Source organism: Schistocerca gregaria, chromosome 3, assembly GCF_023897955.1.
Source record: "Schistocerca gregaria isolate iqSchGreg1 chromosome 3, iqSchGreg1.2, whole genome shotgun sequence".
Taxonomy (NCBI): domain Eukaryota; kingdom Metazoa; phylum Arthropoda; class Insecta; order Orthoptera; family Acrididae; genus Schistocerca; species Schistocerca gregaria.
The window spans coordinates 613,071,378-613,088,312 of record NC_064922.1 but is presented as its reverse complement, the minus strand read 5'-3'; the positions used below and the strand labels follow the sequence as shown (position 1 = coordinate 613,088,312).

Here is a 16,935-nt window from a genome sequence, read left to right as displayed (position 1 = left end):
TGTTTGTTGTTGTGGTCTTCAGTCCTGAGACTGGTTTGATGCAGCTCTCCATGCTACTCTATCCTGTACAAGTCTCTTCGTCTCCGAGTAACTACTGCAGCCTACATCCTTCTGAATCTCTTGGTCTTCCTCTACGATTTTTACCCTCCACGCTGCCCTCCAATACTAAATTGGTGATACCTTGATGCCTCAGAACGTGTCCTACCAACCGATCCCTTCTTCTGGTCAAGTTGTGCCACAAACTTCTCTTCTCCCCAATCCTATTCAATACTTCCTCATTAGTTATGTGATCTACCCATCTAATCTTCAGCATTCTTCTGTAGCACCACATTTCGAAAGCTTCTATTCTCTTCTTTTCCAAACTATTTATAGTCCATGTTTCACTTCCATACATGGCTACACTCCATACAAATACTTTCAGAAACGACTTCCTGATACATAAATCTATATTCGATGTTAACGAATTTCTCTTTTTCAGAAACGCTTTCCTTGCCATTGCCAGTCTTCATTTTATATCCTCTCTACTTCAACCACCGTCAGTTATTTTGCTCCCCAAATAGCAAAACTCCTTTACTCCGTTAAGTGTCTCATTTCCTAATCTAATACCCTCAGCATCACCCGACTTAATTCGACTACATTCCATTATCATTGTTTTGCTTTTGTTGATGTTCATCTTGTATCCTCCTTTCAAGACACTATCCATTCCGTTCAACTGCTCTTCCAAGTCCTTTGCTGTCTCTAACAGAATTACAATGTCATCGCCAAACCTCAAAGTTTTTATTTCTTCTCCATGGATTTTAATACATACTCCGAACTTTTCTTTTGTTTCCTTTACTGCTTGCTCAATATACAGATTGAACAACATCGGGGAGAGGCTACAACCCTGTCTCACTCCCTTCCCAACCACTGCTTCCCTTTCATGTCCCTCGACTCTTATAACTGCCATCTGGTTTCTGTACAAATTGTAAATAGCCTTTCGCTCCCTGTATTTTACCCCTCCCACCTTCAGAATTTGAAAGAGAGTATTCCAGTCAACATTGTCAAAAGCTTTCTCTAAGTCTACAAATGCTAGAAACGTCGGTTTGCCCTTCCTTAATCTAGCTTCTAAGATAAGTCGTAGGGTCAGTATTGCCTCACGTGTTCCAACATTTCTATGGAATCCAAACTGATCTTCCCCGAGGTTAGCTTCTACTAGTTTTTCCATTCGTCTGTAAAGAATTCGTGTTAGTATTTTGCAACTGTGACTTATTAAACTGACAGTTCGGTAATTTTCACATCTGTCAACACCTGCTTTCTTTGGGATTGGAATTATAATATTCTTCTTGAAGTCTGAGGGTATTTCACCTGTCTCATACATATTGCTCACCAGATGGTAGAGTTTTGTCAGGACTGGCTCTCCCAAGGCCGTCAGTAGTTCCAATGGAATGTTGTCTACTCCGGGGGCCTTGTTTCGACTCAGGTCTTTCAGTGCTGTGTCAAACTATTCACGCAGTATTGTATCTCCCATTTCATCTTCATCTACATCCTCTTCCATTTCCATAATATTGTCCTCAAGTACATCGCCCTTGTATAGACCCTCTATATACTCCTTCCACCTTTCTGCTTTCCCTTCTTTGCTTAGAACTGGATTTCCATCTGAGCTCTTGATGTTCGTACAAGTGGTTCTCTTATCTCCAAAGGTCTCTTTAATTTTCCTGTAGGCAGTATCTATCTTACCCCTAGTGAGATAAGCCTCTACATCCTTACATTTGTCCTCTAGCCATCCCTGCTTAGCCATTTTGCACTTCCTGTCGATCTTGTATTTGAGACGTCTGTATTCCTTTTTGCCTGCTTCATTTACTGCATTTTTATATTTTCTCCTTTCATCAATTAAATTCAATTTTTCTTCTCTACGCAAGGATTTCTACTAGTCCTCGTCTTTTTACCTACTTGATCCTCTGCTGCCTTCACTACTTCATCCCTCAAAGCTACCCATTCTTCTTCTATTGTATTTCTTTCCCCAATTCCTGTCAATTGCTCCCTTATGCTCTCCCTGAAACTCTGTACAACCTCTGGTTCTTCCAGTTTATCCAGGTCCCATCTCCTTAAATTTCCACCTTTTTGCAGTTTCTTCAGTTTTAATCTACAAGTCATAACCAATAGATTGTGGTCAGAGTCCACATCTGCCCCTGGAAATGTCTTACAATTTAAAACCTGATTCCTAAATCTCTGTCTTACCACTATATAATCTATCTGAAACCTGTCAGTTGTGGTTGTACCTACGGTATGGCTATCTGTATTGCTGAGGCACGCAAGCCTTCCCACCAATGGCAAGGTCCATGGTTCATGGGGGGGTTTAATAACATACGTAGGCTGTATGTTTGGAGTCGGTAGATGAATTTTATAGCTCTTTTTTAAATTCAGTTATTTGACACTGTAGAATTTAGCAGTAATAGTAATACCAGCAGTGTAGAGTATTGTTTGAGTTGCCTTACTGATGTGTAGCTCTTCTGATGCTAAAAGAATGTATGAGCACTAATTTTGCTGGATTGGGTACATATCACATTTCATTACATCCTTACTTTTTCGATACTTTAACTGAACAACTAGAGAACACGTAACTGGCACATAGAATCAAAGTATCTCCAGCATGACACAACCTCTTCATATACTACTCCATATGTGAGGAATGGATGATTGACTGATCTGGCCTTGTAGCAATAACCAAAACGGCCTTGCTGTGCTGGTACTGCAAATGGCTGAAAGCAAGGGGAAACTACGGCCGTCATTTTTCACAAGGGCATGCAGCTTTACTGTATGATTAAAGAATGATGGCGTCCTCTTGGGTAAAATATTCCGGAGGTAAAGATAGTCCCCTTAATCGGGCAGGTAGGTTAGAAAATTTAAAAATGGAAATGGATAGGTTAAAGTTAGATATAGTGGGAATTAGTGAAGTTCGGTGGCAGAATGAACAAGACTTTTGGTCAGGCGAATACAGGGTTATAAATACAAAATCAAATAGGGGTAATGCGGGAGTAGGTTTGATAATGAATAGAAAAATAGGAATGCGGGTAAGCTACTACAAACAGCATAGTGAATGCATTATTGTGGCCAAGATAGATACGAAGCCCACACCTACTACAGTAGTACAAGTTTATATGCCAACTAGCTCTGCAGATGACGAATAAATTGAAGAAATGTATGATGAAATAAAAGAAATTATTCAGATAGTGAAGGGAGACAAAAATTTAATAGTCATGGGTGACTGGAATTCAAGTGTAGGAAAAGGGAGAGAAGGAAACATAGTAGGTGAATCTGGATTGGGGCTAAGAAATGAAAGAGGAAGCCGCCTGGTAGAATTTTGCACAGAGCACAACTTAATCATAGCTAACAATTGGTTTAAGAATCATGAAAGAAGGTTGTATACATGGAAGAACCCTGGAGATACGAAAAGGTATCCGATAGATTATATAATGGTAAGACAGAGATTTAGGAACCAGGTTTTAAACTGTAAGACATTTCCAAGGGCAGATGTGGACTCTGACCACAACCTATTGGTTATGACCTGTAGATTAAAACTGAAGAAACTGCAAAAAGGTGGAAATTTAAGGAGATGGGACCTGGATAAACTGAAAGAACCAGAGGTTGTACAGAGTTTCAGGGAGAGCATAAGGGAAAAATTAACAGGAATGGGGGAGAGAAATACAGAAGAAGAAGAATGGATAGCTTTGAGGGATGAAGTAGTGAAGGCAGCAGAGGATCAAGTAGGTAAAAAGACGAGGGCTAGTAGAAATCCTTGGGTAACAAAAGACAAATTGAATTTAATTGATGAAAGGAGAAAATATAAAAATGCAGTAAGTAAAGCAGGCAAAAAGGAATACAAACATCTCAAAAATGAGATTGACAGGAAATGCAAAATGGCTAAGCAGGGATGGCTAGAGGACAAATGTAAGGATGTAGAGGCTTATCTCACTAGGGGTAAGATAGATACTGCCTACAGGAAAATTAAAGAGACCTTTGTGGAAAAGAAAACCACTTGTATGAACATCAAGAGCTCAGATGGAAAACCAGTTCTAAGCAAAGAAGGGAAAGCAGAAAGGTGGAAGGAGTATATAGAGGGTCTATACAAGGGCGATGTACTTGAGGACAATATTATGGAAATGGAAGAGGATGTAGATGAAGATGAAATGGGAGATATGATACTGCGTGAAGAATTTGACAGAGCACTGAAAGACCTGAGTCGAAACAAGGCCCTTGGAGTAGACAACATTCTATTGGAACTACTGACGGCCTTGGGAGAGCCAGTCCTGACAAAACTCTACCATCTGGTGAGCAAGATGTATGAAACAGGCGAAATACCCTCAGACTTCAAGAAGAATATAATAATTCCAATCCCAAAGAAAGCAGGTGTTGACAGATGTGAAAATTACCGAACAATCAGTTTAATAAGCCACTGCTGCAAAATACTAACACGAATTCTTTACAGACGAATGGAAAACTAGTAGAAGCCGACCTCGGGGAAGATCAGTTTGGATTTCGTACAAATACTGGAACACATGAGTCAATACTGTCCTTACGACTTATCTTAGAAGAAAGATTAAGGAAAGGCAAACCTACATTTCTAGCATTTGTAAACTTAGAGACAGTTTTTGACAATGTTGACTGGAATACTCTCTTTCAAATTCTGAAGGTGGCAGGGGTAAAATACAGGGAGCGAAAGGCTATTTACAATTTGTACAGAAACCAGATGACAGTTATAAGAGTCTAGGGGCATGAAAGGGAGGCAGTGGTTGGTAAGGGAGTGAGACAGGGTTGTAGCCTATCCCCGATGTTATTCAATCTGTATATTGAGCAAGCAGTAAAGGAAACAAAAGAAAAATTCGGAGTAGGTATTAAAGTCCATGGAGAAGGAATAAAAACTTTGAGGTTCGCCAATGACATTGTAATTCTGTCAGAGACAGCTGAGGACTTGGAAGAGCAGTTGAATGGAATGGACAGTGTCTTGAAAGGAGGATACAAGATGAACATCAACAAAAGCAAAACGAGGATAATGGAATGTAGTTGAATTAAGTCGGGTGATGCTGAGAGAATTAGATTAGGAAATGAGACACTTAAAATAGTAAAGGAGTTTTGCTATTTGGGGAGCAAAATAACTGATGATGGTCAAAGTAGAGAGGATATAAAATGTAGACTGGCAATGGCAAGGAAAACGTTTCTGAAGAAGAGAAATTTGTTAACATCGAGTAGTGATTTAAGTGTGAGGATGTCATTTCTGAAAGTATTTGTATGGAGTGTTGCCATGTATGGAAGTGAAACATGGACGATAAATAGTTTGGACAAGAAGAGAATAGAAGCTTTTGAAATGTGGTGCTACAGAAGAATGCTGAAGATTAGATGGTTAGATCACATAACTAATGAGGATGTATTGAATAGGATTGGGGAGAAGAGAAGTTTGTGGCACAACTTGACCAGAAGACGGGATCGGTTGGTAGGACATGTTCTGAGGCATCAAGGTATCACCAATTTAGTATTGGAGGGCAGCGTGGAGGGTAAAAATCGTAGAGGGAGACCAAGAGATGACTACACTACGCAGATTCAGAAGGATGTAGGTTGCAGTGGGTACTGGGAGATGAAGAGGCTTGCACAGGATAGAGAGCTGCATCAAACCAGTCTCAGGACTGAAGACCACAACAACAACAATGTTGATAAAGGCTTCACTTTGAATTGATAGAGAATTGAATTGTGTATACTGCAGTGAGTGTACCACATAATATCGATGCCCACAGATAGTCTGAAGGGCCATCTTGGCTCAAAGATTTATTTCTCTTCCTCTTCTTTCATAGGAACTTTATTTACATGCATAAATTTGTTCATGCATGAATTTGTCATTTCAGCACTTACACTGATGAGCCAAACATTATGACCACTGCCCGCAACTAGATCGAATTCTGCCTTGCAGCATTGTCAGTATGTGATATGGTAAGGAAAACATATAAAAGAGCAGAGACAAACTGGGAATCATTCTAGTGATAATACAGGTCATAAATAGGGGGTAAGAAGGAAAATGACAATATGATATTAATGGCCAGGAGATGCCATCTGGGATTGTCTGGCTGCGTGGTTCAAGTCATTATATTGGATGCCACCTCAGGGACTTATTGTATAGATGAAGATGGCATGAAGTGATTAGGAAAACACAAACACTTAGCCCCTGACTTGAGAGAGAGAGAGAGAGAGGGGGGGGGAGGGACCACCTCTGGGTTGACAAGTAATCAAACCTGAGACTCTGTGACCTACTAGAGGGAGTGACACTAAGCAGTGGAATATGAGCTGTGAGTGCAAATAGGGAAATTCACTGACATAAGTAACTTCAACAAAGGACTGACTGTTGTAATCCAGTGCCTAGGAATGAGCATTTCAGAAATAGTGAAGCTAGTCAGCTGTTCCTGAGTTACTGTGATGAGCATCTATTGGAAAATAGTTGAAGGCTAGTGAAACCACAAATAGGTTATAAGTTGGTTGGACACTACACCTCATCACAGGATGTGGAGATTGCAGGCTTGCTCACCCTGTAACACATGATAGATGGTGATCTTGTGGCAGCTCTGATGACAGAATGCAACATTGGTGTAGGCACAAATGTTTTGGAACACACTGGTTAGCGCATATTGTTGAATGTGGGGGCTCTCAACAGGTGATTCCTAAATGTTCCCGTGTTGACTCAATGACATCATCAGTGTGATTGCAATGCACATGAGATCATTGAGATTGAAGGATCAGTGGAAAAGTGTCACCTGGTCAGATGAATCATATTTATTGTTACACCAAGTCAATGGTTGTATATGGATAGGCATCATCCAGGCACATCACTCGAAGAAATGTGCACCGTGCCATGGACACAGGCCAGTGGACGCAATGTTATTCTGTAGAGGATGTTTACTGGGGTTTCCAAGGGATGTGTGGTAATAATCAAAGGCTCCATGACAGTTGTGGACTATGCAAACATAATTAATGTCTTCCTTAATGGTGATGACATCTTCCATCAGGATACTTTTCCATGTCTCAATTCCATAATTATGCTGCAGTGTTTTGAGGAGGATGTTGATATCTTGGCCATCAAATTCACCTGATCTGAGAACACCAGGGACTCTGTCGGTCACCAGTGCTGTACCCACTAACCACCAAGCCATGATTTGTGGGAATAGACATTTGGTATCACATACCTCCAGAAAATTTAGGATGGAATAGTTACAGTATTATAAAAAGGATAGATTAGTACTTACCATATAGCAGACATGCTCAGTAACAGATAGAGACAACAAAAAGTCTGTCAAATAAGTAAGCTTTCCACCAAAGAGGCCTTTTGTTGAGCCTATCTGCAACTCAGCATCTCCGCTCTATGGTGAGTAGTAATATATCCTTTCCATAATATAGTAATTGTACCTCCAGAAACCTACTTGTCAAATAAGTATTCATAATGAAACTGCCTCGCAGATTAAAACTATATGCCAGACGGAGACTCATACTCACAACCGTTACCTTTTGTGGCCAAGTGCTCTACAGACTGAGCTATCGAACCATGATTCACAACCTGTCATCAGAGCTTTACTTCCACTTGTACCTCATGTCCTACCTTTTAGACTTCACAGAAGCTCTTCTGTGAAACTTGGAAGTCTAACATTCCTGGAAGAAGGGCTATTGCGGAGACAGTTTCAATCTGCCAGGAAGTTATATAACAGCACACATCACTGCAGAGAGAAAATTTTGTGGTGGAAAGTGTTCATAATGCTTTATTTCATCAATGTATACAGTTAACATGCTTGTTCAACATAGCACTTGATATAATAAAGTATTTTTTATCCCTGAGAACAGTAAATATTTTGATACCATAAACTATCCACAGATATGCTGCTGTCTACTTGGCTGCTGGTATCGAAAATCTGCTAGAAGAAATAATTTTGCAGTGTCTGCCAAATGAATGTGACACTATACTTTCTGCAACAATGTTTGAACATGCTATAGCAAATAATGGTGACTTGTGGGGTCTTCTACAGCCATATGCTCATCTTAATGCTGGAAGAATTGCTTCAGGTAAGATAAAACTAGATAACAGCGAGTAGTGTATCCCATAGAGTAGCAATAAGGTGCTTATCTAAAATTCCTTACAAAAATAAAATTTAATTTCTTTGTGATTGACTTGTGACATTTCATGACACAAACTGCATTCCATGGAGCCCACAAAAAGAAGTTTTTAGAATGTGGAAAGGAATCAGAAATGTCCATTGTTTAAGTGTAATATCAAAGATCATGAAATATTAGATTGTAATGATAATACAAATTATGTTGTAACCTACTTCATAAGTCTTAAGAATTCCTACAAAATTTTCCTAATTGACGTACAAGGTGTTGACTGACCATCACAAGGGTTTTTAAAATATTGTTAAAATTCTCTATATTTCAGACACTAAACAGGCTATGGCAGGTTGGTCAGTACATGTGCAACTATGCATCTGATTCCTTCATACTAATTTTCAGCCTTGGAGTTTATGTGTAGCTTAATTATAGTACTATTTCAATAATCATTATTAGTGCTATTTTTTGAGAACAGAGAAATATTGGTAATGACAAAGGACATTAATCAATATGTTGTTTATAAAATGACTTTCTCTGTGGTTTAGTGGTTGCCATAGGTGGCTATTGATATAGGGACACCAGGGTCCATACCTAAATTTCACAGAACTATTCTGCAATGTTATGTCTTACCCCTGAAGCTGTCATGTTAGATGTAAAGAATGTGGCATCACTCTTCTTGTAAGATCTGGAGTGTATTCAATTACCACTTCCTGTCCCATGCTGCCACCATGGCCAGGTCTGCAATTCACATTTGCTGGCAACAACTGTGTCCATGTTCTGACAGTGACTCCTTCAATCTTCCATATTCAGTATTTAATGTAGGGTCCCCCTGAATAGGTCAGGCATGCACTACAAGTAGGAAGCGGCTACAAGGGTAGCGGAGTATGTGTGGAGTGCACATGTGGGTTTTTTAGGTTAGAGAATTCCCTCCCTAGGCCAGACAAGACGCCTCCTGAGACACGGCAAGGTAGGAGTAGGCAAAATGCAACAGGGAATAACAATATTAATGTGCTAATAGTAAACTGCAGGAGTGTCTATTGAAAGGTCCCAGAACTGCTCTCATTAATAAACGGTCACAATGCCCACATAGTACTAGGGACAGAAAGTTGGCTGAAACCAGATGTAAACAGTAATGAAATTCTAAACTCTATTTGGAATGAATACCGCAGAGACAGACCAGACAGTGAAGGGGGAGGCATGTTTATAGCGATAAGAAGTGGAATAGTATCGAAGGAAATTGACGGAGATCCGAAATGTGAAATAATTTGGGTGAAAGTCACGTTTAAAGCAGGCTCAGACATGGTAATTGGATGTCTCTATAGGCCCCCTGGCTCAGCAGCTGTTGTGGCTGAGCACCTGAAAGATAATTTGGAAAACAAAAATTACGCGAAGCGAAATGTAGTGTGAGGAAGGCTATGCGAGAGGCATTCAATGAATTCGAAAGTAAAGTTCTATGTACTGACTCGGCAGAAAATCCTAAGAAATTTTGGTCTTATGTCAAAGCGGTAAGTGGATCAAAACAAAATGTCCAGACACTTTGTGACCAAAATGGTACTGAAACAGAGGATGACAGACTAAAGGCCGAAATACTAAATGTCTTTTTCCAAAGCTGTTTCACAGAAGAAAAATGCACTATACTTCCTTCTCTAGATTGTCACACAGATGACAAAATGGTAAATATAAAAATAGATGACAGGGGGATAGAGAAACAATTAAAATCGCTCAAAAGAGGAAAGGCCACTGGACCTGATGGGATACTAGTTAGATTTTACACAGAGTACGCAAAGGAACTTGCCCCCCTCCTTGCAGTGGTGTACTGTAGGTCTCTAGAAGAGCATAGGATTCCAAAGGATTGGAAAAGGGCACAGGTCATCCTCGTTTTCAAGAAGGGACGTCGAACAGATGTGTAGAACTATAGACCTATATCACTAACGTCGATCAGTTGTAGAATTTTGGAACACGTATTATGTTTGAGTATAATGACTTTTCTGGAGACTAGCAATCTGCTCTGTAGGAATCAGCATGGGTTTCGAAAAAGACGATCGTGTGAAACCCAGCTCACGTATATTTGTCTACGAGACTCAGAGGGCCATAGACACGGGTTCCCAGGTAGATGCCGTGTACCTTGACTTCCGCAAGGCGTTCGATACAGTTCTCCACAGTTGTTTAATGAACAAAGTAAGAGCATATGGACTATCGGACCAATTGTGTGACTGGATTGAAGAGTTCCTAGATAACAGAACACAGCATGTCATTCTCAATGGAGAGAAGTCTTCCGAAGTAAGAGTGATTTCAGGTGTGCCACAGGGGAGTGTCATAGGACCATTGCTATTCACAATATACATAAATGGCCTTGTGGATGACATCGGAAGTTCACTGAGGCTTTTTGCGGTTGATGCTGTGGTATATCGAGAGGTTGTAACAATGGAAAATTGTACTGAAATGCAGGAGGATCTGCAGAGAATTGACGCATGGTGCAGGGAATGGCAACTGAATCTCAATTTAGAAAAGTATAATGTGCTGCAAATACATAGAAAGAGAGATCCTCTATCATTTAGCTACAATATAGCTGGTCAGCAACTGGAAGCAGTTAATTCCATAAATTATCTGGCTGTACGCTTTAGGAGAAATTTAAAATGGAATGATCGTATAAAGTTGATCGTCGGTAAAGCAGATGCAAGACTAAGATTCATAAGAAGAATCCTAAGGAAATGCAATCCGAAAACAAAGGAAGTAGGTTACAGTACGCTAGTTCGCCCACTGCTTGAATGCTGCTCAGCAGTGTGGGATCCATGCCAGGTAGGGTTGATAGAAGAGATGGAGAAGATCCAACAGAGAGCAGTGCGCTTCGTTATGGAATCATTTACTAATCGCAAAAGCGTTACAGAGATGATAGATAATCTCCAGTGGAAGACTCTGCAGGAGAGATGCTCAGTAGCTCTTTACAGGCTTTTGTTGAAGTTTCGAGAACATACCTTCACCGAGGAATTAAGTAGTATATTGCTCCCTCTTACATAAATCTCATGAAGGACCATGAGGATAAAATCAGAGAGATTAGAGCCCACACAGAGGCACACCGACAATCCTTCTTTCCACGAACTATACGAGACTGGAATAGAAGGGAGAACCGATAGAGGTACTCAAGGTACCCTCCGCCACACACCGTCAGGTGGCTTGCAGAGTATGGATGTAGAAGTAGATGTAGATGTAAACAATGGAAAATCCAGGATGGAATGAAACAATACCAGAGAAGGAAAGTTGCTACTCACCATATAGTGGAGATGCTAAGTTGCAATAGGCACAACAAAAAGATTCACACAATTGTAGCTTTTGGCCATAAAGGCCTTTGTCAGCAGTAGATGCACATACACACATGTACACACATTTATGCAAACGCAACTTGCACACACCTCTGCAGTCTCAGAGAACTGAAACCACAGTTCGAGCAGCAGCACCAGTGCATGATGGGAGTGGCGACTGGGCGGGGGTAAGGAGGAGGCTGGGGCGGGGAGGGGGGAGGGAGGATAGTATGGTTGGAGTGGCGGACAGTGAAGTGTTGCAGTTTAGATGGAGGGCAGGAGAGAAGGTGAGGAGGGGGTAAGTAGCGGAAAGGAGAGAAATAAAAAGAAATTAAAAGACTGGGTGTGGTGGTGAAATGATGGCTGTGTAGTGCAGGAATGGGAACAGGGAGGGGCTGGATGGGTTAGGACAATGACTAATGGAGATTGAGGCTAGGATGGTTACAGCAATGTAGGATGTACTGCAGGGAAAGTTCCCACCTGCGCAATTCAGAAAAGCTGGTGTTGGTGGGAAGGATCCATATGGCACAGGCTGTGAAGAAGTCATTGGGATGAGGGATATCACATTTGGCAGCATGTTCTGCAACAGGGTGGTCCACTTGTTTTTTGGCCACAGTTTGTCGGTGGCCATTCATACAGACAGACAGCTTGTTGGTTGTCATGCCTACATAGAATGCAGCACAGTGGTTGCAGCTTAGCTTGTAAATCACATGACTGGTTTCACAGGTAGCTCTGCCTTTGATGGGCTAGGTGATGTTAGTGACAAGACTGGAGTAGGCGGTGGTAGTAGGATGAATGGTACAGGTCTTGTTTCAAATGGCTCTGAGCACTATGTGACTTAACTTCTGAGGTCATCAGTTGGCTAGAACTTAGAACTAATTAAATCTAACTAACCTAAGGACATCACACACCTCCATGCCCGAGGCAGGATTCGAACCTGCGACCGTAATGGTTGCTCGGTTCCAGACTGTAGCGCCTAGAACCGCACGGCCACTCTGGCCGGCAACAGGTCTTGCATCTAGGTCTATTACAGGTGTATGACCCATGAGGTAAGGGATTTGGAGAGGGGTTGTGTAAGGAAGATGAGTATATTGTGTATGTTCGGTGGACGGCGGAATACCACAGTAGGATGGGTGGGAAGAATAGTGGGCAGGACATTTCTCATTTCAGAGCACGATGAGAGGTAATCGAAACCCTAGCAGAGAATGTAATTCAGTTGCTCCAGTCCCGGATGGTACTGAGTTATGAGGGGAATGCTCCTCTGTGACTAGGCTGTGGGACTTTGGGAGGCGCTGCAGTCATGGACTGTCCAGCTTTCCCCATTGGAGGTTCGAGTACTCCCTCTGGCATGGGTATGTGTGTTTGTCCTTTGGATAATTTAGTTTAAGTAGTGTGTAAGCTTAGTGACTGTTGACCTTAGCAGTTAAGTCCCATAAAATTTCACACACATTTGAACTTTGGGAGGTGGCGGGAGACTGGAAAGATAAGGCACGGGAGCTTTGTTTTTGTGCAAGGATGGCAGGATAATTACGGTCAGTGAAGGCTTCAGTGAGACCCTCAGTATATTTTGAGAGGGACTGCTCATCCCTGCAAATCACATTTAAGTGCCTGGCAGAGGGTTCATCGAACCATCTTCACAATTCTCTATTATTCCAATCTTGTATAGTGCACTATAAGAATGAAAACGTGTATCTTTCCGTAGGAGCTCTGATTTCCCTTATTTAATCATGGCGATCGTTCTGCCCTAAATAAGTAGGTATCAATAAAATATTTTCGATTTCAGAAGAGAAAGTTGGTGATTGGAATTTCCTGAGAAGATTTCATCGCAACGATAAAGCCTTTCTTTTAATGATTTCCTGCCCAAATCCTGTATCATTTCTGTGACACTCTCTCCCATATTTCGCGATAATACAAAACATGCTGCCTTTCTTTGAACATTTTGAATGTACTCTGTCAGTCCTACCTGGTAAGGATCCCACACCACGCAGCAGTATTCTAATAGAGGACGGACAAGCGTAGTGTAGGCAGTCTCCTTAGTAGGTCTGTTGCATTTTCTATGTGTCCTGCCAATAAAGCGCAGCCTTTCGTTAGCATTCCCCACAACATTTTCTATGTGTTCTTTCCCATTTAAGTTGTTTGTTATTGTAATACCTAGATATTTAGTTGAATTTACGACTTTTAGATTAGACTGATTTATTGTGTAACTGAAGTTTAATGAGTTCCTATTAGTACTCATGTGGATGACTTCACACTTTTAGTTATTTAGGGTCAACAATTACATTTTGCACCATTCAGATATTTTTTCTAAATCATTTTGCAGTTTGTTTTGATCTTCTAATGACTTTATTAGTCGATAAACGATAGCGTCATCTGCAAACAATTGAAGACGGCTGCTCAGATTGTCTCCCAAATTGTTTATATACATAAGGAACACCAATCCATCAGTTACTATGAACTGTGACCTCTCTGACAGGAAATCACAAATCCAGTCATATAATTGAGACGATATTCCATAAGCACGCAATTTCACTAAAAACTGCTTGTGTGGTACAGTGTCAAAAGCCTTCCAGAAATCCAGAAATACGAAATCAATCTGAAATCCCTTGTCAATAGCACTCAGCATTTCATTTGGAAAGTCCAGATGGTGCACTCACAGCTGTTTTGGGGATGTTGTTTAGTGCGACCGTTACTTGGTAGTATGCACACACTAAATGAATCATAGAGAAGACACATGTACTGTACCCATTATGTGCATAGTCCTGCATCAGGTTGGAGGCAAACTCTTGTTTCATTGCTTTTAACTTTATGGGTTTCAAACATCGTGGTGGTGCATGAATCGATGAGCCTGGTGTTGTCAGTACGTGGCGCACTGTGTTATGTTGCATTAGCGAAAGCGTGGGTGACTGTCCTAATTTCTGGAAATGGCCTAAGAAGTGTAATATATGGTAAATCAACTGTTATTGTTCGTGCTCCAGCACAGCCACTGTGATGAAATACACTGTAGCTGTTTAGACTGGTTGTCATTTCCAGAAGATGGTTGTGTCAAAGGTCTGTGAGCAGCCCTGAAAGGACAAGAAGTCCACGTCTAGTATTGGGTGTACCACTTTGGTGACTATGAACTGTCATTCAAATCTATACCGGAGACCGATGTTGAGCACTAATGTTACTTATCGATGGGGGAGTCATTGTCAGCGAAGAGATAGTAATCACCACGGCTACAGCAAGGCAAGTGGCTGGCAGGGTAAACCAAACCATCGGCTCCTGTGTCCACAAAGAACAGTTGTGTCATGAATTGTTTGGTAACAAAAAGCTAACACCTGTTATTTGGAAAGTCATCACCATCATTACTGACTTCCAATAGTGTTTCCTATTTCACATGATGAGTTGCACTTCCTTGCCTCTATAACAAACCATGTATGGTACAAGCATAATTTTGTAGGTAATGGAAATTGACTGCAACTCCTTGTTGAGCGATAGCAACATCGTTGGTGGTAATTGCCTGCAAAGTTGCGGCTTGCATAGTATGTTCCACCAGCTGTGCTTGAAGTAATGCAAATATTGACATGGTCGTTGTAGCGGTTCCACCTGCTTTTTATTTCTTCGTTTGTTGTCCTCAGTGTCGACATAGTGAATGCTACACTGGCTGAAAATTGGGGTTTGTAATTTGGACACTGACTATGGTTAATAATGTAGCTGACCGATGAACAGTTGCGTTTTACAGTACTTCAGTGTCACTTTTCACAACCCCCTAATAATACACAGTTATATGGCCAGTGCACTATTGTTATAACTTCCAATAAACCTCATTAATAGTTGACAGGTGAACCTCCACATACTGCTACAATAGTTTACTGTTGAACATCTACGAGCAGTAAAAACCTAACCACAAGATTCACAGTTCTTGAAGAATAATTATGTACATATGGAGCAGACACTGTCAGCATTTTAACACACAGCCTAATTGTTTAACACTTATTCCACAGTTAATGTGAAGCTTAGTTATCATTGTAACTCGGCTGTGGACTGACTGTCTCGTGACCAAAAATCGGGCCCCTATATATCGTCACAATAATAGGTGCTGAAACTACACATTGTTTGAAGTTTAATTTACAGAAATTACAATTAAAACTTAACTCATTAAGTTAACTGAATACATCAAAAAATTGATTCCTTTGAACAGTTTCTTCTACTGCAAGAGTTAAGCCAAATTATTTGTTTAAATGATGAAATTAACATGTATGGTTGTGAAAAAAATACTTTTGACAAAACTGTTAATTACTTGGAATTAATGAAGGGCAGGTTTAGCTAACATGTTTTTGAAGAGAGCTAAATAGATACTTTAAGATTACTAGCATTTCACCTGCCAAATGTTTATAATTAATACAGAATTTATATTTGTTTAACTTCAACAATAGAATTTAAGCTACAAAACAATTACTGATTTCACCCTATAATGAAAGATACTAACTAGGAGTAGTCAAAATAAATTAGAAAACCAATTACATACAAGCTAACTAAACTAAGCTAACAAAACTAAGCACAAAATTAGATCTGGTGTTATATTCTTTTAAACTAAGGACCATTCTTTCTCCTTTATGAAAATGCGGGTTATATTCATGTACATTAATGGTATTTAGTTAAAATTGAAAAAAATGAATTCAAGGAGGCAGATGGCAAAACAAGAGGGTAATTAAATTTATCCCAGCTTGCTTCGTCACATCAGCCCCTCATTGGAACGACCAGATAGATATTGCTAATATCCAAATGGGCAATACAATGACCACAAGTGACACCAGAAATTGAGTTTAAAATCTACACACCGAAATGTTACGTATGAAATCTTATTAAAGAATACAGAACATATGTTTTTCAAATTATAACTTATGTGAACTGGCCATACAGAAATCCCCACACAAAGTAATTACATACAGATCACAAAATACTTGCAAGCTACACTTTTGTGCAAGTCCTGTCTTACTGAACAAAATAAATACTCATGGGTTGAGAAAAGTTTCCCAAGCACTTTCACGCTTTTAATGATCTTTAACACACTGAGGGAATTAAGTAGTAGATGAGTTATGCTGTTTGGGGAGCAAAATAACTGATGATGGTCGAAATAGAGAAGGTATAAAATGTAGACTGGCAATGGCAAGGAAAGCGTTTCTGAAGAAGAGAAATTTGTTAACATCGAGTATAGATTTAAGTGTCAGGAAGTCATTTCTGAAAGTATTTGTATGGAGTTTTGCCATGTATGGAAGTGAAATGTGGACGATAAATAGTTTATACAAGAAGAGAATAGAAGCTTTCGAAATATTGTGCTACAGAAGAATGATGAAGATTAGATGGGTAGCTCACATAACTAATGAGGAGATATTGAATAGAAATGGGGAGAAAAGAAATTTGTGGCACAACTTGACTAGAAGAAGGGATTGGTTGGTAGGACATGTTCTGACGCATCAAGGGATCATCAGTTTAGTATTGGAGGGCAATGTGAAGGGTAAAAACTATAGAAAGAGACCAAGAG

The 16,935-nt window shown here is 40.3% G+C and overlaps 1 protein-coding gene across 4 annotated transcripts in view; it reads left to right on the top strand.

Annotated features, from left to right (window-relative positions):
- LOC126354385 (ankyrin repeat and BTB/POZ domain-containing protein 2) overlaps positions 1–16,935 on the top strand; it is a 592,792-nt gene that overhangs the window by 454,722 nt on the left and 121,135 nt on the right. For all 4 annotated transcript variants that reach the window (XM_050003989.1, XM_050003988.1, XM_050003986.1 and 1 more), the window contains one exon: positions 7,883–8,070. In XM_050003989.1, coding sequence (XP_049859946.1) covers positions 7,883–8,070 — 188 coding nt within the window. The remainder of the gene's footprint in view (positions 1–7,882; positions 8,071–16,935) is intronic.